The sequence below is a fragment of the Phoenix dactylifera genome, chromosome 5 (assembly GCF_051530095.1).
Source record: "Phoenix dactylifera cultivar Ajwa chromosome 5, Ajwa_hap1_PhDact_Kaust_v1.1, whole genome shotgun sequence".
Classification (NCBI taxonomy): domain Eukaryota; kingdom Viridiplantae; phylum Streptophyta; class Magnoliopsida; order Arecales; family Arecaceae; genus Phoenix; species Phoenix dactylifera.
The window spans coordinates 7107356-7129373 of NC_143194.1; the positions used below are offsets into that span (position 1 = coordinate 7107356).

A 22018-nucleotide genomic window follows, 5' to 3' on the forward strand; every position below is an offset into this window, starting at 1 on the left:
AAAAACCGAAAGAGATATATATCAGCCATATCAAAAACAAAATTGAAAAAATAAATTCTATTAGCAAGCTGCTCGAATAAGTAGAACACAAACAAAAGTTATATAAAACAAGAAATGCTCTGCAAACATATGCATTATTACTGCAAGTTGCATAACAGCATATCGTTAAGGCCAATTATATTCAGATAGTCAACTGACACTCTTTTTTATCCAAATTATATTCACATCCCTTCTTATTTCTAGTCAAATTTTACATTGTGGGTTTGCGTTCGAAACCTTGGCCGGGATCTTCATCGGAGGGGAAGGCGTTGAGTGCGGTGACGGCAGCTGCGGGAGGCCCGACCCGGCACCTCTTCTCGACCATCTCGTTGACGGCGTTTGGGTCTCCCGAGAAGAGGGCCTCGACGGAGCCGTCCCTCCGGTTGCGAACCCAGCCGTTGAGGCCGAGCTCCCGGGCGTTCTGGACCGTCCAGTCGCGGAAGAACACTCCCTGGACCCGGCCCTTGATCACGACCTTCACCTGGAGCAACGATAACGAAGACAGAATTTAAGTGGATAGAAAACAGATCAACATATGGGACTAAAAATAAACTAAACATGGAAGGAAAGAGGAGGGAGAGGAGCGGACGGTTTTTTTGGTTGAGGGAGGCATCGGCGGCGTTGCGGCGGCGGCGAAAGTGTTCATAGCGAGGTTCTGAGAGGCTCTGTTTCTCCCGAGAGTAATATGGGGGTGGAGGGATCGGGAGAAGAAACTGGCGGCCCGTGGGAACGGTCCGTTCGAGAGTGAGATCGGCATCAGCACTGTTCCTTTTCCCTGCGTCTTGCGTGGGATGCACGCAGATGGAGGCATCCATCGTTATATGCAGGTGTGAGTTGGAAATGGGCCGGGTCAGCCTTAGGTCCATTGGGTCCGGTCGGCTTCGAGAAAGAGATCGGCTCAAGTCTGCCTCGGGTTATACATCCCTATTAAAGTCTAGGCCCAGCCTAAACCCAGCTCAAGCCCGATTAAGCCCAGACGGCCACCATCCATGCCCCGAACGCTTTTTAACCCTGCGCCCTCCCACCCGTACTCTCACACCTCTCTCTCGCGCGCGCGCGATCTTCTTCACTCCTTGGGCCCTATACTTATCCTTTCTTCCCTGCTCTCCCTCTTCTCTTTCCATTTCTTCTCAAGCACAAACTAAGAGATGGTTTGACGGCACAAGTGGAAGGACAAGCCGCAGATGTTACGGTGGCGAAGGAAGAGGTTCGGACGGAAATTAGGGCTTGGTATTGCGGATTTTGCATGGCATTTGGGCCAGGCACAGTCGGGCTTAGTAGGGTCTAAGCCATCGTGCTTATCGGATCAAGATCAGTAAGCCTTTAGTCTGGGCTTGGTTCAGGGTTTAGTCGAGCTCTATTCTTGGGCCTAGGCCCGACTCGAACCGTATATTTTGGCTGGGCTTGAGATTGGGAGAAACCCAACTAGACTCCCTCGAGTTCTAAGTCTAGCTTGGATATGTGAAAATATGAGATTAATTTGAGTAGGATTTAAACTATGATTCGATTAACCTTAGTTGTAGCTCATCATAATTGCTTAACTTTTAGTTGAGACGGACTTAATATTAGAGCCCAATGCAATTCTTTTAAGTATATTAATTAAAAGAAAAGTTATATTACCAATATATGTTGTTTATACCCTAAATATATTCTATTATATTAACACTACTAGGGTTCCAAGAATAAGTTCCCAATCCTAAAAACAAAAAAAATAAAGGGATAGAAAGAATGAAAAGTGCAATTTGACTTCTAATACTTTTCTGACAAAATCTTATCTCATTTATCTTCACGTTCATTCCCTCTTCCTATATTATTAAAGAATTGATACTAGCAAACTCCTTCAACCCATCAATGGCAACCAACAACTAGGACTTGATGAGCACTGTCATAATCTGTAGCCTATGTTTATTACCCTAACTCTAGCTTTGGTCCATCTTAAACTCACCCTAACTCTCACTTAACCCTCTCAAACCCTACTATCCACACCTCTGCCTCTTCTACAAATTTCATTAACCTTTATATTGCATATTATATGTCCAAACACAACTGTAGCCACCTTATTTCCATTACTTTGACGCCTTTGTGTTATTTTCAAAACCTTCACTAGCTTGCTTTCTTACATGTAAGCTTCCATATATTAATGCCTGTGTCAATATTACAACTGCTACTATCATGGATATTAAGTTATAATACTTAACGATAATCCTAACCTAGCAAAAATCTGGGTTCGATCAAGTTTTCAAGTTAAGCACTCAACTATTAATCAAATGAAGTTTAGGGCTACTCTACAATGATCTATCGGACAACAAGTTGTCTCGAGTAAGGAGTTGTAAGTTTCTATATTGGGCTGACGTTAATTCCAACTTTTTATATGCTTAGATCTACATGTATTCATGATCATAGGTTGCCTTCTAGCAATAATTTGAATGGATGTAAAGTTTGGTATTTATATTTATCCATGTGTTCAACCTTCTAATGAAATGAAGCATGACTTGTTATTTTCAAAGTCCATCCTCTATGCCTTCCTTTGCTTTCTATCTTGACACAATCCTATCAACCACACTTCCATCTTCGACCTTGTAATAACAAAGCAACAACAAATGACCTTGGTTTCTGTTTGTTGGCAGCACCAGTACTTCACCACCTTTAATCAATCACCATCACAAGTCCCTTCGTCATAACTTTTTATGCCCATGATTATCATCATTCAACCACTACTACATTCCACCATCTCTCCTGACTCCCCTTCACTTTTCTCATACTTTTATCAGTGGTGGTCTAGAAGGGTTGTAATCAAGAAATATCTAGGTCTGGGTTTTCATAATCATTATCTTCTTCAACTAGTGATGCTCGGCAAGAGTTAAAACTAGGAAGTATGATAAGGGTCCGAGATTAGATTTCAGATAAAGAAGGACCAAAGAGAATATATAATTACTATATGGCAATTGATTTTGGGACCAAAGAAGTTTGCTTAGCGAACAAATGACAACTTAGTCTCCATGAGAAAAAGTTTGGTTAGCATAGAAGAGAGAGAAAATTAATGATTGAAGGTATCTTCCAATGATAGAAACAAATAGAATTGACACTCCTAGTTTCTACCTTTTCCCAATGCAAATGGATGGCTCAAATAGAGTCCTTAATTTTTAGTTTATTATTAGACTCAATATCGAAGCCTCACTCATCAAAAAGGGAGAAATGGTTATATTGCACCACTCCCTAAAATGAGGAGAATGATTTGGGTTCAAATCTTTATAGACTATTTCTAAATTGTCAAATCAAAAATTTTTACTTGGAGGTGCTCCTACTATTATTCTAAAAAAAGTACTTTAAAAAATAGAAATCATTTCAAAACTACAAAAATAATTGGATGTTCAAGAAAAAGGAGCTTACATATTATTGATATATGTTGGGGCAAACTCATAAAAACATAGAAGAGAGTAAACTATAATGGGGGAGAAACTAAAAAAACTTTATTATATTTGGCCACACCAGTACAAATAAACATCTAACTCATCAACTAGATAAATATAAGAGATAATGATGGACTTGATCTACAATCAGCCAAACTAATCCAAGGATGGAGATAAACTAGAAATCTGGATTAACTTCAACAATACACAATCCAATATCAAGTTTTCAAAATGAAAGGTTATTGGTTACCTTGCTCAAAAGATGGTTGAAAAGAGATATTTGTATCTATTGTTTATAGGCTTTGAAATGACTCTACCAACTGTGACAACTATAGTTGAAACAGCTTTTTCTACAACTAGTTAGGCTATGTATGCATATACATATAAAATTAGCCAAAAACTAGCACAAAGTAAAAAAAGATCCAGAGGAGAGAGAAATTAATTTGAAGTTTCATAACCTTCTTAATAAAAAATGAATATGACAATCAATTTAACATGTAATTAGCACTTTTCTTTATGTAAAATATATATTATTTGTCATTTTTCTTAAAAAAATTATTTGTTAAAGTTGGAAGTTTTCTTTAATATGCTCAAAGTATTATCCGGCAATTATGACCACCCATATAATGCATAAAACACTGTAACATTGAGAAAAATATTTTTATTTATACTTGTTTAAATAATTCTATTACTTAATCTCATGGGTGGCTTTTAAAGTTGGATATAATTAGTCAATGTTATATCATTGCATTTTTTGGGGGATAACTAAAATTATAGTTGTTGTCCTATAAGCTAAGTTTCTAGGCTTTAGTTACATTATGCTATTTCTATAACAAAGTGGTACAGGAAATGATCATCTACTATATAATTAAAAAAAAAAAACTAAGGATGAATAGATTTAAAGATTAAGCATGATCTTTCCAATAATTGAGAAAATATAGAAAAAATATATGCTTTATATTCCAATAATATGTCTAATAAACATATTTATCCAATAAAGACATCCTCTAAACTTTTACATTGTCCCACCGGACCCACCCACATCTTCTCTACTTTTGTGTCGGTTCCACGGACACCTCTTCTACTTTTTAAATAGTTCCACTAATGCACCCGTCTTCTTTCATTCTATTGTTGCGACACCCCTCTACTTTTTAAGTTGTTGCAAACACACATAGTTTAGCATTAAAAAAACCCTAATATAACAACGTCGGTGTAGCCTTTTAATCAACCAGTAAACAAGCATGCACATGGTTCCACTTGATGCCTAGGTACCAGAACTATTGAAAAAGCAATGAATGGGGCATACAAATCATAGAAAATGGACTACAATCCATAGGCATAGAATCAAAAAATTCTCTAAAGAAGGATACCAATTATTAAACCCTAAGTATCAAAAGAGGGACTACAACACACCACATACTAATCCAAGAGGATCTCCAAACTCAATGTCAACCACTTTAGCCTCCATGCAAAGGTCCTTCCCTATGCTCCTCCACTTTTTTATTTTTTATTTTTTTGTAATTTCTAGTTGGCTGCCTGGCCCAACTGAAATAACCCGATCCAAATAAAGATTAATCGGGTGGGTTAGGGTACCCGACAAATTTACCATTTTTTGATGGGATGAGTTTGAAATTTCTCGGCAAATTTTTAATTGGATTTGAGATAGATTTAGGTAGCAGGATTTTAAATGGATTCGGATATGGGTAGGGTAAATTTTGCAAGTACCCTACTTGTTGTAATTCCTACCGATGGTTGGGTTGCATATGCTTTTCAAGTTGGCTAGTTACATGGTTACAATAATGAATATTAATATATAGCTTTAACTATTGTCATTACATACAAAATAACAAAAATTAATTGTTTTAGTTGATTTTGTTATTAAAAATATTGCTATTGTTTATCAAAAGAAACTGCTACTATTATTTTTATTATATTTATTTATTATTAATATTTTAAAAATAGTGATCGCATTAGCGACCTACATATGCAGCCCATATAACACGTGTTGTGCAATCTCTTGTCAGCCTACATACCGTATCCATCTAGGCCTGTTAACGAGCCGAGTCGTGCTCGGACTTGACTCGTTTCACAGAATCTCGGGCTCGGGCTCCGTACCGAGCTATGTATTGGGCTCGAACTCGGGCTTGAGCTCGTAAAGCCTATTTCAATATACGAGTTCAAACCCGAGCCCAAGCCCAAGCTAAAGCTCGAGCTCGATAAAAGGCAAAGAATTTAGGCTTCAATTGCAATTCCGATGATGATGATAGTACCTTTCGTCTCCCCAGATAACGTTGACCTAGAGGATTGGGACGACGAGGGCGGCACCAAGGATCCGGGCAATGACCACCGCGTCGACGATCTGGTTTCGCTGCTGGTTCACCCCGCTGGAGACCACCACCATGAGGTACTTCCTCCGGTTCTTCCGCACCGCCATGCTCTCCCGACGGTACTCCTCTCCGAACTCCAGAACAGGCAGTACCCTATCCCCTCCAGTTGCTTTCAGAACTCCTCTCTCCACTCCCCTCCTCCCGTCGCCGCGATTGGCAGCACCGAATCAGCCTTCCATGTCGCCATAGCCGTGGCGCCGAAGGTGGAGCAGGGCATGGGGGGGCAAGGGGAGGAGTGAGTTGGAGAGGAGGGGTAAATTGAAGAGGAACCACCCCAAACCCACGCTTTGGAGCCAAGAAAGCAAAGAAAACCCTAGAAATTCCTAGAACGGCGAGAAACCTTCCAAGATCTAACCCCAAGAAGCTGAAAGCCAAATGAGTTCGATCGAGTTGGCGCTCCATCCGCCGCCGCGGTGTAGATGGATCTCCCGATGGGGGAGGTCAGGGAAGGCTGCGAGGAGAGGGGGCTTCTTCATGGGGGCTCGATTCGATGGGGAGCGGAGGGAGGGATCGAGGGATTGCGAGGAGGCGAGGAGGGGGAGGGATCGACGAATCGGGGCACGAGGGAGAAGAGGATTTGAGGATATCGTGGAGAGAACTCTCTCTCTCTCTCTCTCTCTCTCTCTCTCTTCTTGCCCTTGTGTGGGTTCTTTTTTTTTTCTTTGTTGCCTCGAAGTACTCGGTGGGCACTGGGCAGTGTTAAGTCACAAGCTCGAAAAGGGTCGTGAGCTGCTTGGGCTCGGGCTCGAATTTAAACGGGCCTCATTTTTGACTCGGATTTGGACTCGTTTGACTAACGAGCCAAGCTCTGGCAACTCGGCTCGTTAACAGACCTTATATCCATCTCTTTGAAAACTAATACCATGCCAATCTACTACTGTTTAAATGCTTCATTTATGCACTGGCTTGGCAGCACTTGATTATAAGTAGTTGATGCTCACCTTTCTAGTCCATTCGTTGCCCCGTTATGATCCTCAATAGGCTTGTAAAAGAGGCTCCAGTAATCATTTTGTTCGCCTCGCTCTAGCTTCACCGTTTCCGTATCCAATATCCATTACCCAAACAAGTACTTTGCAAATGTGGTGCATGTGTCAGAAAAACAGCTAGCTAATATTCTGGCAACTCATATTCTAGTGGGTTCGACATAGTGCATCAAGGCCATTGATTAACAAGAAACCTATTCGATCTCTTTGGGCAAGGAGAGCAAGAAACAAACCAGGGTAGGAGTGCAACTAGAAAAGGATTGACAGAAAGGATGTGCTTACTAAAAAGATGAAAAGCAGGGAGAAGTCAAAGAAAGGGTGAAGTGGAGTTCAAGGTTTTGAGATGCAACCCCTACAACTTGCATTATAATAACAGAGAATTTTTAGTGCTGAAAATCCAATCTCCGAGTTCATGAGATCGAATAGGTTTGTATAACTATGCTTTCTAGTAATCACACCCCTCAATCTATCTTCAATTAAATCTGAAAATCTTTGATATATTTAACCATTTACCATTGTCCCCCCTCTCTCTCAGAACATACAGGTTCTCCTTTGAAATTCATGAGTGATAGATGAACAGCTCTATCAGCAGTAAAATTAGAGGGCAACAGACCTTCATAGGCTTCAACCTAGAAAAAGCAAAGTATGATTTCCACATCCATAAGTAGTAAAGCTATTAAGATTTCAACAGTTCAAACTGGTGAAATCTGGAAAGATTTTAAACAGTTTGACCTGGTAAAGTCAACAAGATTAAGTTGTACATCATTGAAGGAGTCTTTTCGAATGCTCTCACACAGCACTCCACAACTTCCAAAATTGTCCAGTACAATATTCACCAGGTTGATTTCAGTAGGAGTTACTAATGTGCTAGCCTAAAAGTTCTCGCTGATAAAATATAACAATAATGAGGCAACAAAGATTTGTCTCAGCACTTGATAAAATATAATATTTATATAAAAAAAGCTCAGCATTAGAGGCAAGGTCCCGCACATCTGATCTGCCTCATATCCTGCAATTGCGAGAGCCGCATACCCTGGCCCATCGTTCACTGGCGATCCAAAGTCGCCACATGCCTTTCTTTACTCTTTCAAATCCTCAGTCTATAATTTAATATATTTCAACAGAACACCATCCACCACATGAATAAAAAAAGAAAACGAGTTTGCACAATTAGAACAGCAATCAATAAGTAAAACATGTTTGCTGGTAGGTCAAATAGAAAGGAGGTGCACCCACACACAACAGCAGTTTCGAGTGACATCCTGCATGCTTATGTGAATTGCCACTATATCTACTTAAAAGAAACCACAAACTCCAGGGTACATGGCACCATCCTGAAAGAACGGATGGGTCCATTACTGCCCCTCTCCTGCTTCCTTCTTTGGAGCTTCTTTGATCTCATCCCCAGCATCTTCCTGGAAACCATAACACATGAAAGATCGTAAGGGTGGATGATACAAATATCAAATAACGGACAAAATAGCGGAAATTTCTGAAGGCAAGAATAAGACCATGATATCAGAGGTCCAAAGGGTCAAGTTGTCCCGGAGAAGCTGCATGATCAGTGTACTGTCCTTATAGGATTCCTCGCCCAAAGTGTCTAACTCAGATATAGCCTCATCAAAAGCCTGAAAAGCACAAAACATTTTAACAAAGATAACAAAGAAAAACCACCTGATCGAAGGGAAATCTCAGCCAGATCTGGAATCAACCATATTAAAATAAAAAAACAAAATTAAAAAAAAAACCTTGTTGAAAATTTCAAATGAAACATAGACAAGGTATCCATCAATCTCTTAAAACAGTCATGGCACTGGTCTGTAATTTTACATTTAAAATGGAAAAGATGGAAAGTAAGGCACTTTAGTTTCTTTTTTTACATCTAGCAAAATTCAATTTTAGAAATGTGGAATCATATGAGAGCATATGAAGAATAAGATAGCTGCCATTCAAACTTAATTATAGTAATGATCAATAAATTTTAAGAGAATGATGCATAGAAGAAGGTCAAGTTCTCAGATTTGGGATTAAGGTCAAGGATAAATGTCAGTGTTGCTTTATATGAAGTTGCAATTCTGAATTAGGCTAGGGTTCCAAGCCTTCGAATTTTTTATGGCTTAATTGGCACTAAAAGGGATTAATACATGTATTGATTTTTAAGGTTCAAAATTTACTGTTATTGCAGAGGAGGGTGTAGATATAGGGTTCTTAATTGACTTCTAACTCACATACTGCTAATATTTTTCCACCAGATTGGATATTCATTAAAAGTTGGACTTCTTGTTTAATTCTAAGGGTTTTTAGCACTAGATTAAAAATAATGTAAAGTGACTGGAGTTAATGATTCAAAATGGTTTAGAGAAGGTCTAAATGACGGAATTTTAGAGAACATAGTCAAAACCATACTAACTTGGGAAATGGCAGGTAAACAGAGGAAGCAGATACTATCATGTAGTTGAATAATTCATCTTTAAAATTTTTATACTAAATTATGAATTAAATTCATCGCTCATTCAAGAGCATATGAATATCAAAACCAATCAGAAATTTTGCATTCTTTACCAAAACTAGGTTTCTTGTAAACATATTCAATTAATTAAGAAACCTGATTTCTTTTTTTTGAGGAGGAACTAAGAAACCTGATTTCACACAAGCAAAACAGAGGCAGAACTGACAATAAAGATCGAATGACAACGTCAAAGTCTCATCACCAGCACAAAGATCACAAGATGCCCTACCCCTTAAAAGTATTCCTGAAATTTAATTCTAGATTGAGATAACAAATTATTAAAAAACATATATCCTTTATGACCCAACTATTTGAACTCCTAGCCAGATACGAGCAGCACATGCTTCCTTTTGTCTAACAATGCAACCGGTACTCTGTTACACCAATTCAACGCAATATTCTTGAAAACAGATTTCCAGAATATTATCCAATTTTATGTGTCTTCAATCTCATAAAATATTTCATCAAGACAGCCTGGTCTTTCTCATTGAAGGCATGCTTAACCCTGATTTAGTTACACCCTTATTCATTTTGATTAAAAAATAATACATGATGGTAAGCCATCATTTAAGAAGTTTCCAGTTTGCATCTAAATCAATTGCATGGATAAGTTCCTTGATCCATGCCTTTAAAACTGGGCATAACTTTTAGGCTATCCCAATTCAAATCAAACCCCCTTATAAATACCGAGCCCTATATTGTATATATGCCTCTTGAGCCTCCACACTTGTCTTAGCCACTTTTTTTTTGTTTGGGGGGGGGGGGGGGGGGGGGGGGGGGGGGGGGGGGGGACTATAACAGAATCTGATGCAAACCGAATTTCCAGTCTTGCAGAGAAGGTTATACACTCATCTAATAATTTAAAAGAAAAGAACCATAGTATTCACATGAACTTCAGCAATATATAACTTGCTTTTAACAACAGTTAATTTGATATCTCCCATATTACTTGGAGAGCACATATTTGACAGATCCAGGTGAAGTATTCACATGAACTTCAGCAAGTTCATTAGATTTGACATTAGAATACTGCAAATTTGGAAAAAAATTATCTAAGCATAAGATGGCAAAGTACAATTTATTTGGAAAAAAGAAATTACATACTACAAACATGAGCATAAGATAATTCATTAAAAAAAAGGGGTACATACTTCAGATGACTGCAATTCAAAGTAATGTTTGCCAAACTATATCGAACCAGCAAGTTTGGGGCATATCGAACCAAAACGGTCTACTACCAGCACAGTTCAAAGTTCAAACTATCCATTTGGTTCAGTATAAAGCGCCCTCACCTGCTGGCCCATCCATTCGATTTGCAACCCTCGCCTCCCCTAGTGCTCGCGAGCCTCGCCTCTTGCCCACCCCCATCGATGTTAAAGGTATGCATCCCCCTTTCTCCCTCTCTTCCTCTCTCTCACACGTGGGGATAGGGTTAGGGTTTCGAGCTCCCCATGCCCGATGACGAGGGCTTTCAAGCCCTCTCTTTCTCCTTCTCCCTCTCTCTCTCTCCCCCTCCCTCTCCCTTTCTTCCTCTCCCTCTCTCTCCTCCCTCTCTCCCTCTCTCTCCTGCACTATGCAAAGGTCCTTCCCTATGCTCCCCCACTATTTTATTTTTTATTTTTTGTAATTTCAGGTCGGCTACTTGGCCGAACCTACATGACCCGATCCAAATAAAGATTAATCGGTTTGATGGGACGAGTTTGAAATTTTTGGACAAATTTTTAATCGGATTTGGATAGTAGGATTTTAAATGGGTTCAGATACGGGTAGGGAAAATTTTGCAAATACCCTACCCAGTGCCATTCCTACCGTTGGATGGGTTGCACATGCATTTCGAGTTGGCTGGTTACAGGAATGAATATTAATATATTGGTTTAACTATTGCTATTACATACTAAATAACAAAAATTAATTGTTTTAGTTGATCTTGTTATTAAAAATATTGCGATTGTTTATCAAAAGAAACTACTATTATTGCTTTTATTATATTTATTTATTTATTAATATTTTAAAAATAGTGATTGCATTAGTGACCTACATATGCAGCCCATAAAACACGTGCTGTGCAATCCCTTGACAACCTACACACCGCATCCATCTCTTTGAAACAAATACCTTGCCAATCTACTATTGTTTAAATGCTTCATTTATGCACCGACTTGGCAGCATTTGATCATAAGTAGTTCATGCTCACCTTTCTAGTCCATTTGTTGCCACATTATGATCCTCATAGGCTTGTAAAATTACCATGCATGGAGGCTCTAGTAATTATTTTGAACGCCTCTAGCTTCACCTTTTCCATATCCAATTTCCATTACACAAACCAGTACTTTGCAAATGGGGTGCATGTGTCAGAAAGACAGCTAGCTAATATTCTGGGAACTCATATTCTAGTGGGTTCGACATGGATGCATCAAGGCCATTCCTTAACTAGAAACCTATTCGATCTCATTGGGCAAGAAGGAAAGCAAGAAACAAACCAGGGTAGGAGTGCTATTAGAAAAGTATAAAAAAAAGGGCATTTACAAAAATGATGAAAAAGAGGGAGAAGTCAAAAAAAGGGTGAAGTGGAGTTCATGGTGTTGAGATGCAACCCCCACAACCTGCATTATAATAACAGAGATAATTTTTAGTGCTGAAAATTCAATCTCCCTATGAGTTGATGAGATCAAATAGGTTTGTATAACTACTCTTTCTAGTAATCATACCCCACAATCTATCTTCAGTTAAATCTGAAAATCTTTGATATATTTAACCATTTACCATTGTCCCCCTCTCTCTCAGAACACAGGTTCTCCTTTGAAATTCATGAGAGTGATAGGATTTGAAACCTAGACCTATCGTGTTTAATAACAGGTAACTTGATGCAACCTGCTTAACCTGTCTAATAGGTTGTTTTGTTGCTAAAACTAAATAAAGTGAATTTTATTGTCTATCAAAGAACACAAAGGAATCGAGTTCTTGATGAATTCAAGATAAGTAACTCGGACATGGATTTAGCAATACAACCAAGAATCAAAGGAAATACATCACCTTGAAAACATTCCATTTGATATAATTACCAAAGATAAACCAAATAGAACTAATTCCATCAGAACATTAAACACGAGATAGAGATAATGACTTCAATTATAGGCTATAGTAACTTCAAAAGGCAAAACCTTTATGGCCCATGGTTTGAGCTTCTTACAAGATCAAGAACACTAAACATAATGAAAGCCCTAAGTGGGGAGAACCTTGCTGACCTAACCAACGATCACTTAGGAGGGGCGGGGTGGCCACGGAGGGATAGCGGTGCCAAGAAGGCTGGCCTGCTGCATCTCGATATCATTCATCTGCTGTTCCCAGTCCATCTCAATGATTAGGGGCACCACCAGGACAAGGAAGGTGGTGCTGGTGATCCAGGTGGCATGGCTAGAACTCCAGTGAGCTTCTTGGAGATGGTGGTTGCCTCGGAGGGTACAATGGGTGACTGTGAGATGGAGCTCAAAACCCTAAAGAGAATGCCCTCATAGTTGTGGCTTGTCCCTAGGAGAGACCCCTTTAGCCTTAGGAAGAAGACATCGATTGTGAGACAAAGAGAAGGGGAAAGAGAAGGGGAGAAGGAGGAGAAGGATGAGGGGGAGAGGATGGAAAGTAGAAGTGGCTCGACAAGATAGTGACTGTGAGGATGCTTAGAAGGCGGCATGGTGATGAAAACCCTTGGTGAGAGCCTCCGATTATGGAGCCAGGGGAGCATGGATCTGATGGTGAAGGGAAGGGAGAAAGAGATAGAGAGAGAACAATGAGGAGAGGAAAGGGTGCTCTAGAACTCTCCAAAAGCGCAAATATTTGAAGTGTGTGATGTGTTTTAAACAGCTTACCCGACCTGACTCAATTATTAAATGAGTTAAACAACTTAAGCAGGTCAAGAATTTGGAACCCAAACCCAACCCAATTATCAAATAGTTTAAATGAGTCAACATGTTTGCGACCTGATCCTGTTTAGCCCGAATCCAAACCTTTTTATTGCAAATCGGATACGGGTCGCGTTGACAAGTCGGGTTACTTTTTGCCACCCTTACAATCAGCCCCTCCCCTCTTAAATAATTAAGGTGGAAGAATTAAAAGGCCTCCCATACCTTCTGAGCCTCTCCCTCATTTTTCTAAAAGAAATCATAGAAAATTTCTAGAAGGGTAGGAAATTTGCAGATTTAAGCTAGATTGGAGGTAGAAACAATTAATGCCCCTCTCCCTTCCCTTCTTCCTCTCTTTTTCGTTCAAGGCCAAAAATCGACAAGAAAATAAGAAAATAGGAGCAAATCAAAAATTTTGGCACGATTTCATGATATAATTTAGATCTATAGATGACCTAAAAATGCCATCAAAATCATAATTTTTTGTTAATTGCATAATTTTTTAAATTAAGAATATATTTTCGGATAAAAAACTAATAAAAAATTAAAATAATGATAAAAAATATTGTAAAACTAGTAGCATATTTAGGGGTGGGCATGCTACTTTCTAAATTGGTATCGATTGATTTAAGTTTGGGCATGATCATGCACATAAAGGCATAGGCTCAAATTTCAATAAATTTAAAAAATAAGCAGCCTACTGTGCATAAAAACCCATGGACTCGATAAAAATAAATGTAGCATCCTTGGTAGGATCTACACTGATCCAAACTCAAATTAATTTTCTGAATATTTTATTTTTAAAATCATTTTTACAACTAAAATAATAGTTAAAAAATTTAGATAATACAAAAAAATTATAAAAAGTAGTATTATGCATTGATAATTCAAAAATACTTTCTAAAGTAGAAATTGATTTATTGCATTATAGTAAAATTTCACTATTTTTAAATAACTAATTAAATAATAATAATCTAAGATAAAAATATATCTAGATCTATGTTAGAGTTCTACATTATTATGAATTAAAATAATTTTTTAGATTTGTCTATCAAATTATTATAAAAAATTAATTAAAAATATTTAAGAAAGTCTAAAAATTATTAAATATTGTATTACATATAGATAATGTACAAGTATTTTTCCAAACTAATTTGGTATTTTTTTAATTACAATGCAATTTCACTAATTTTCAAATCATCAATTGACAAAAAAATGTTTGACATATGTTCGATAAACTTGCAGGAATAGATCCAGTGAAGGAGGCAAAGTGTAATATTGTTTCGAATCATGAGGTCACGCTCGAGTGTCGGCACCACTAGAGGTGCAAGTGCTGCAACATAAAGTTCGAGGAGAGAAGGGGTAACCATTAATGCATCATTCGGCCGGTAGTTACCCTGACATGTTTGCCTGCCAAAAATGCGCATCGGAGGTCCACCAGCTAATGAAGTACTTCATTGATTTTAAGGTGGCCAAGGAGAAAGTAGTTAAGAAGAGAATAAAGCTAAAGCATTAGGTAGCAAAGCCTTCATCATACCACTCCAAGGATCCAAAAAGCTACGAGTCCGTACCGGATGATGAGAAGACGTAGATTCAAACTGCCATCCAGGCGAACCTAACTAAAAAATAGCCGATGGACGAGATTACTAGGCACAGAAATCCATTTGAGCCCTCACAGTACGAGCCAGGGTCTACCAAACCATGCCGTGCCGCAGAAAGTATCGAATCGACCCGGTGCCAAACTAGGTCGGTTCGCTATATAAAAACGGTTCCAGCCCCCTAGAGTCGGAACGTCAATGGCACCTGCTGGAACCGGTTAGGTTAGGTTTGATATGGACTCGGTGCAAACCGGTCACCAAGTCAAGGGCGTTGTGGCATTATCATGCCACAGCGCGGCCACTAGCTTTAAAAATCCAATGCCACTGAAAGGGAAGGCTCGAGAAGGTCTTCTCAACGGTCAGTCCACACAGAGCCAAGGCTTCTTCTTTCCAAAAAGTCCACAAACAATATTGATTCAGGCTATCAGAAAGAAGGGCCAAGACTAAATAAAGTGTGCTTCCTCTTTTCTATCTCCTTTCTTTTTGGGAGTTTGAAAAAATAACTTAAAAATTGCAAAATAAAAGATCATGCCAAATTTTTTGATTTGGGCTTTTTTTATATGTTGTAGATCTATGGACGATGTATACGCTGACATAAAAATTTTCAATTTTTGAATTATATGTAATTTTTAAAAATTAAAAATATATTTTTGGATTAAAAAAATAATTTTTTAAAATAAATATAAATTAAAAAATGTAAAATTAAAAATGTATTTAAGGACATGCAAGTTACTCTCTATAAAAATTTGGTGTTGATTCATTCAAGTTTTGATACGATCATGCGTACAGTAGTCTAAGCCTAAATTTTAAAAAAATTGAGAAATAAGTTGCCTTTGATGCATACGCGAAGGCCTAGAAAAATATATGTAGCATCCATTATTGATTTCTACATGGATCTGAGCTAATTTTTTAAAAAAATATTAATATTTAAAAATTATTTTTAAATTCAAAAAATAATTAAAAGTATATAATTACTAAAAAATTACGAAAAATTAGTAGTGCGTATTACGTAATTCAAAAGTAATTTCTGAGGTAAAAATCTTATTTTTTGAAATTATGATATATAAATATTTTTTGAAATTAAAAATTATTAAAAATATATAATTAATACAAAAAATTATGAAATTAGTAGTATGTATTACATAATTCAGAAGTAATTTCTAAGGTAGAAATCATATTTTTTCTGAATTTATGATATATAAACATTTTTTGAAATTAAAAATTATTAAAAATATATAAATAAATTAAAAAAATTGAAAAAATAGGATTGTGTATTAGATTAACGGGCGTACTTGATATACCTACAGGAATGGAGTCATCAAGAAAAGGGCATACCATTCCGTGAACTAGCACGCCCTACCAATTTGGTGGATTCGGTTCAGCCTGAGCCGGTACCTTTAGCGGACCTTGAGCTAGACAAAAAGGAGCATCCAGGGAAAGAAGGCAGGTGCTCAAGCTAGCAAGAAACGAATAGAAAAAGTAGTTGTACATCCATTCAAGAGAGTCAAGGAGTTTGTTCGCTCAAATTTTGAGACCAGATCATCCCACGATTGTAGTGATGTCGACAGCTCAAGCGATGATGCATTTGGTAACCAAAGTGACACGACAGTTTATGACTCAACCCCAAGATGGTCTTCAATTCACCAATAATTCCAATTTACTCATACCATACAGGACAAGAACCACGATGTACAACCTAATAGAGCCCACTAGGATACTATTACATATAAAAAATGGGCCTCTCGAGGTTGTTTAAGATATGACACTGCTAATGTAGATGATATGGCACGTGAGTAGGTTCCTTAGACATATTTAGATCTGAGTCGTATATTGGATCTTATTTCATATAGACAGATAGTGACAATATGGATATAGTTTGTCTAAGATATCGTATTTAAGCGGGCACCATCCATCACAGTCTCAAGTATCTTGTGGATTAGATTTTGCTTCTGGGATTTTCAGATAGCTAGCCCAATATCAGACAAATAACTCCTCTCAAGCCACCTATCTAGAGTACACAAATTACTTGTCTCAAGATAGCTATCCAACAAGCTCAAATTATGGGAGGATATAGATGCAGGACTATGCCGCAATGTTCTTGGAGTCTTGTTTTGTTGTGTCGAGCCCAGCTACAAGCACAATGCCGATGTCTACGAGAGATATTGATACTCCACAAGATTTTAGATGTCGGTACGTTTTTTGTAATTTAAATACATTAAAGTACTCCATATGTTGTATTGTGTGTATATTTACTTACAAATATATTAACTAATCTACTAAAATTCCATATCATTTCATTGTATAAGTGACATCAAAACAACGATAAAATTACAAATACGACAACGATGATGATCAAAATTGTAGATAGAAACAAAAATTTAAGAAAACAAAAAATTGAAAAAATTAAGAAATTATTCATCATGTTGTCAAATCATGCCTTGAGTTCTTCCATGCTCCCCTCTAGGCCATCAATTTGCTTCATGCTGTTTTAAATCTCTCCTATTTTAATTTCCATACCATTAATAGACCACTAGAATTTATTAATCTTATAATCAAGCTTCTTAAGGTTCTCTTCATGTTGTTGAAGTCTTTTTCCTGGGTCAGCATTCATTGCCATATGCGTTTCTTCTAAAAAATTTGATACATGCTAGAAAAATTTCAGGAAATTCACCTCTAGGTTGCAGAATTTTTTAAGAGAGTTATGTGAAAATGGATATATTTTAATTTGTTGTTTTCATTTTCAGAAACAAAGCACTTCACACGTGTCTCTTATTTGCAAGGCCCACTTTTACCTATTGGTCACCTTAGTAGCCCTTTTATTGATCAACTTTTACACAATATGTTCAAACTCCTCAACCATATACAATAAATTAAACTCTTAACTTGGTATATCTTTCTCAGAAGATTTGTATTAAAGTGCATTCTTGCACCTTCCCAAAGAAATGAGTAATATTTTGCTTGAAGAGAAAGTGAAAACTAATCCTATATCATAAAATTGAGGTCATCATGTAATTCTGAGAAAGCTAGTATAAAATTGTCCTAATAGATGAATGAACCTAACCGCATTAATTATCTTGACATGGAATATGGAATGGTAAACTTATGACTTCACAAAGAATATAAGAGAAGAACCAAACATATGAAAAAAGTAGTTGATCTTTTCTCCTACTACTCTCTAGTTTTATAGTATAAGCACTTGCCACTATATCTCCACTCCAAGATGCAACTCTCAAAAAACTCACATCCTCCAAGTCCTAAGCACCCCCCCCACACACACACACACATTAAAAAAGGAAGGTGGGGATCATGAATTATTTTGGTAAATAATACAAGTAATCCCTTTTTCTAGATGAACTCTTTTGTTTAGTTGTTTTCATTAAAGTAAGCTAAAAATGCAAGTTTGTTACCAAAGATAAGTTATGAAGTATATCTAATCTTAACCATTCAACTAATAATGAAAGCATTACATGCATTTCCATGTGCCCAAGATTTATAACTTTGGCTGTTGTGCAGATTCAGAGAAACATTTTAGCTGTTTTTATCCCTAGCCTACCCAATTAGAACAGGATAGTTGGTCCCATTCCGGCCTGCAATAGACTAATTGCTTTCCTTCAAAACATGTCTCTCAGAAGATCATCTGGACCAAATAAATGATAGTAATTACTGCTTGACAAGCAATCCTAGTCCTAACCCACAAATTCAGAACACACAATATCAACTACTACATTCCAATATTTAATGAGACATGTATGTTTTTTTCAACTTGCTTAATCCTCCCCCACACAAGCATTAGTTATCATTCTATTGTGTACTAACAATCACAATATACTGCACCAAAAAGAAATCAATGATAAAATAAACAAATTATAGGGTTTGTACCAAGAAAAGTTTTAAAGTTTATATATTACATATCAGCATATGTGGAAATGAGTTTTCAATCTTTTACTTCTTAACTTAAAAATTATCTTTTTAAAAATTTTAGTTCATTTGAATTCGAATTTGACTGAAACAATGAGAGGCTCCAGATCCATTTGTCCTAAAAACAGATTAAAACAATTTTAAAACCAAAATTTTAACCTTGCTCTTGTATGAATGATATTATATATTTAATCATTACCTAACATAGATTCTATCTATTATAGCAGTACAAATCATCCACCTATAACAGACATGAATGCAAAAACACAAATGTATGCACATCCAGACTGACACCTGCACACTCACCATCATGCCAAGCATGCAAACATCAACACATAACTGAGGGGAAATTGCACACTTATCTATTTTAATCCTAGGTAAGGCGAAGAATAGTCTATTACAAGGTTACCAATCAAGTATCCTAAGTTCCACTTCATAAATATTTTACTCCAAGAGATAGCCCATATTAGATAATACCGCAGACATCATTTATGGATATAACCTGGCAAAGGAGAATGCAGTCAACTCATGTGATGATGTAAACAAGGCTTGTAAAAACTTTTGTAATAGCTTTTTTTTTTTTTTTTTGCCTATCTGTGCAAACTTTTAACAGACTTTGGAAAATCTTTGGTTGGACAAACATATTCTAATAGTTCTATTTATGCATTGTATGTAAGAGTTCTTGGTTCTGCTTAAGAAGCAAGAACAAACAGAAAGAATTATACCTGCTGAACAGATCTGAATACAAACTGCTCAAGAACTAGCCAATACTCAACGACTTCATATGAAATCAAACGAAGTATAATTAGCAGGAAGAAACCTGTTTTGCAAGACTGCAAGCACGGTCCGGGGAGTTCAGGATCTCATAGTAGAAAACAGAGAAATTAAGTGCAAGCCCAAGCCTTATTGGATGAGTTGGGGCCAGTTCAGCCAGTGCAATATCCTACAAAACATTCAAAATCATTTCTAAACTAATAAAATATGAGTGATTTGGCAAAATTCATGGAAAATATACTTGAAGAGAACAAAGTTTGATAAGCAAAGTTCTTCCGAATCATCACGATAAACCAACTTTTCTAGATTCAATGTAAATGAATAGGAGTATGAGAAAAAAAATAAACTTTTGATAAATTTAGAATTCTTTATCAGTCGAAATATTTGCTTCTTCTTTCTCCAAGAGATACTAGTACCAGGCCACTACCAAGATATCAGCAATGATAGAATAAAAGAAAAAGGCTGACCTGAGCAGACTTGTAAGCCATCAGTGTATTCTCAGCAGCGTCCTTCCTCTCCGACCCTGTCTTAAACTCCGCAAGGTACCTGTTTAGCATGATCATTCAATAACATTCTGAACGCTGTTTTTCATCTGCCTCCCAACTCTAAAATTCTCTATAATCCCACCAACCTGTGGTAATCTCCCTTCATCTTGAGGTAGAACACCTTCGACTCAGCAGCAGCGGCAGAGGGGATGAGGTGGGAATCAAGCAGCTTCAGGATGCCATCACAGATCTTGCTGAGCTCAGCCTCAATCTTGCCCCGGTACTCCTTGATCGTGGAAACATGATCCTCATTCCCACGGCTCTCCTCCTTCTGCTCAATCGAGGAGATGATGCGCCACGAGGCCCGGCGGGCCCCGATCACATTCTTGTAGGCCACAGACAGAAGGTTGCGCTCCTCTACATTGAGCTCCTCCACATCCACAGTCTTTGCCACCTTCTCCATGAATTCTACCATCTCCTCATACCTCTCTGCCTGCTCGGCCAACTTGGCCATGTACACATTCTCCACACGAGTTGATTCCGCCGAAGACATCTTTTCTCCTCCTCTTTTATGTAGAACTTCTCACTCTCTCGTATATTCTGTAGTCATTTAATAACAGATCTAGATCAAAACTTCAATGGAATTAAAATATATATACATATAATAAAGTACAAAATTATTTATTTTTATTTGCCGGCGGAGCTCGATTAACTAGAAAAGCTAAAAATCGAATCAAGAAACTATGGAGAGAAAAACGAGAATATGCATTTGCTCGAATTCTTTCATCCTTTTTTTTCCTTTTTTTTCCAGTCTTCCGAAGTCTGCTATGAATCATCAATTGGATTCTCGGAACAAATAAAAAAAAAAAGGAGAGCAAACTTAGGGGAAATGTACGGCTTCCATCAAAGATTAATCCTTCAAATGAAACCGAATTTTCACTTGAACAAAAATTTGAAGAAAACAACATATAAATCATGAAATCTAACCTCCTAATAAAAAAAATACAAATTCCTTGGACCGCAGAAAAACGGAAGCGAGAAGAATGGTCCAAATCAATAAAATGGATGCAAGGAATCGTATCAATCAAACTAATAACAAACAGATAAACTTTCTAAGCATGGAGCAAGGCAGAGACGATAGAGACGACAAGAAGAAATCTCACGGAATAAAGCGGAAAGGAAAACGGAAAAGAAAAAAGAGCTGAGAAAACCGAGACTTCTCTCCGTCCTTAGCCGCGTTCTCTCTTTCTCCGGTTTTGGGTTTTCGAGGGCGGAGAGAAGGTGGGGGCTGGGAGGTTGGCAGAGGTGTCGACCCCTAAAAAGCTCGGGCACGGATAGCCAATTAGCCAATGGGGAAGCGACAGGTAGTGGAAAGACTCGTGAGCCTGCGCAGTTGCTGACCGACGGCTGCGCGACCGAGGCGAGGAAGAAAGCATGGCGCCGCTGGAAGCCAGCTTGCGCGATGCATGGCCAGATTTAGACAGGTGCGGTGCTCGCGTGAGAGGCGTGAATCGCCGCTACATTCACACCCCGCCCCGTCAGGAGAAAAAAACAGGAGAAATTATAATGGCCCCCTCGCCAGTCTCAACTATAAACGTTTTCCTGAAATATCCTCTTCGTTTAAAAGAAATTCAAATCGGTATTTTAAATTTCTAAATCATTCCAAATTGCCGCTTCAACTCTCACAATATTTGTCTGTCATGATCAAAATAGTTTCGCTCTTTTCAAAATACGGATGAACCAAGAAGCTGGAAGTGCTTTGAGATATATGGGCCTTTACGATAAATCATATATTAAGAATATTTTGAGATTTGTGCAAAAAATTATGAATAAAATTGTTCGGAATGCCTTAAATTCTGTGCGGATGAATGGATGAAAAGGTTCAGAATTTTTTGAGATTTTCACGGTAGATAATTTTTAACTATAGATCTATACTAAGATGCTTTGAGATCGGGATCTTTAAAATCTGCGCAGTGGATAATTTTTAATTATAAATCTATATTAAGGGTGCTTTGATAT

At 37.6% G+C, this 22018-nt stretch overlaps 2 protein-coding genes across 6 annotated transcripts; both read right to left on the reverse strand.

Annotated features, from left to right (window-relative positions):
• Positions 1 to 42: 42 nt before the first annotated feature.
• On the reverse strand, positions 43 to 5688 carry LOC103715350 (acylphosphatase family). The gene is made up of 2 exons (XM_026807784.4): positions 629 to 5688; positions 43 to 520 (listed from the first exon to the last, which is right to left on the reverse strand). The coding sequence occupies exons 1-2, from the start codon at positions 848 to 850 to the stop codon at positions 251 to 253; spliced, it is 492 nt and encodes a 163-aa protein (XP_026663585.3). The 5' UTR covers positions 851 to 5688; the 3' UTR covers positions 43 to 250.
• An 895-nt stretch (positions 5689 to 6583) lies between these two features.
• Positions 6584 to 21524, reverse strand: LOC103715337 (14-3-3-like protein). Of its 5 annotated transcripts, none has more exons than XM_039129354.3 (6): positions 21313 to 21524; positions 20146 to 20599; positions 19982 to 20060; positions 19561 to 19683; positions 8331 to 8447; positions 6584 to 8234 (listed from the first exon to the last, which is right to left on the reverse strand). In XM_039129354.3, exons 2-6 carry the CDS (start codon positions 20550 to 20552, stop codon positions 8175 to 8177), a joined length of 786 nt encoding a protein of 261 aa, XP_038985282.2. In that variant the 5' UTR covers positions 20553 to 20599; positions 21313 to 21524; the 3' UTR covers positions 6584 to 8174. The 5 variants fall into 5 exon arrangements, with proteins under 5 accessions (XP_038985282.2, XP_008801148.3, XP_008801149.3 ...); XM_008802926.5 differs by having other exon boundaries at positions 21217 to 21523; XM_008802927.6 differs by having other exon boundaries at positions 21211 to 21523.
• Between the last annotated feature and the right edge of the window lie 494 nt (positions 21525 to 22018).

Excerpts from the sequence above, each read along its gene's own strand:
- LOC103715337 (XM_039129354.3), bottom strand. The coding sequence starts at position 20,552 with ATGTCTTCGGCGGAATCAACTCGTGTGGAGAATGTGTACATGGCCAAG. Across the intron at positions 19,684-19,981 it reads TGGCTTACAAGTCTGCTCAG|GATATTGCACTGGCTGAACT; the intron begins GTCAGCCTTTTT and ends AATGTTTTGTAG. Across the intron at positions 8,448-19,560 it reads CTTGCAGTCTTGCAAAACAG|GCTTTTGATGAGGCTATATC; the intron begins GTTTCTTCCTGC and ends TGTGCTTTTCAG.
- LOC103715350 (XM_026807784.4), bottom strand. The coding sequence starts at position 850 with ATGCCTCCATCTGCGTGCATCCCACGCAAGACGCAGGGAAAAGGAACA. Across the intron at positions 521-628 it reads CTCCCTCAACCAAAAAAACC|GTGAAGGTCGTGATCAAGGG; the intron begins GTCCGCTCCTCT and ends TCGTTGCTCCAG.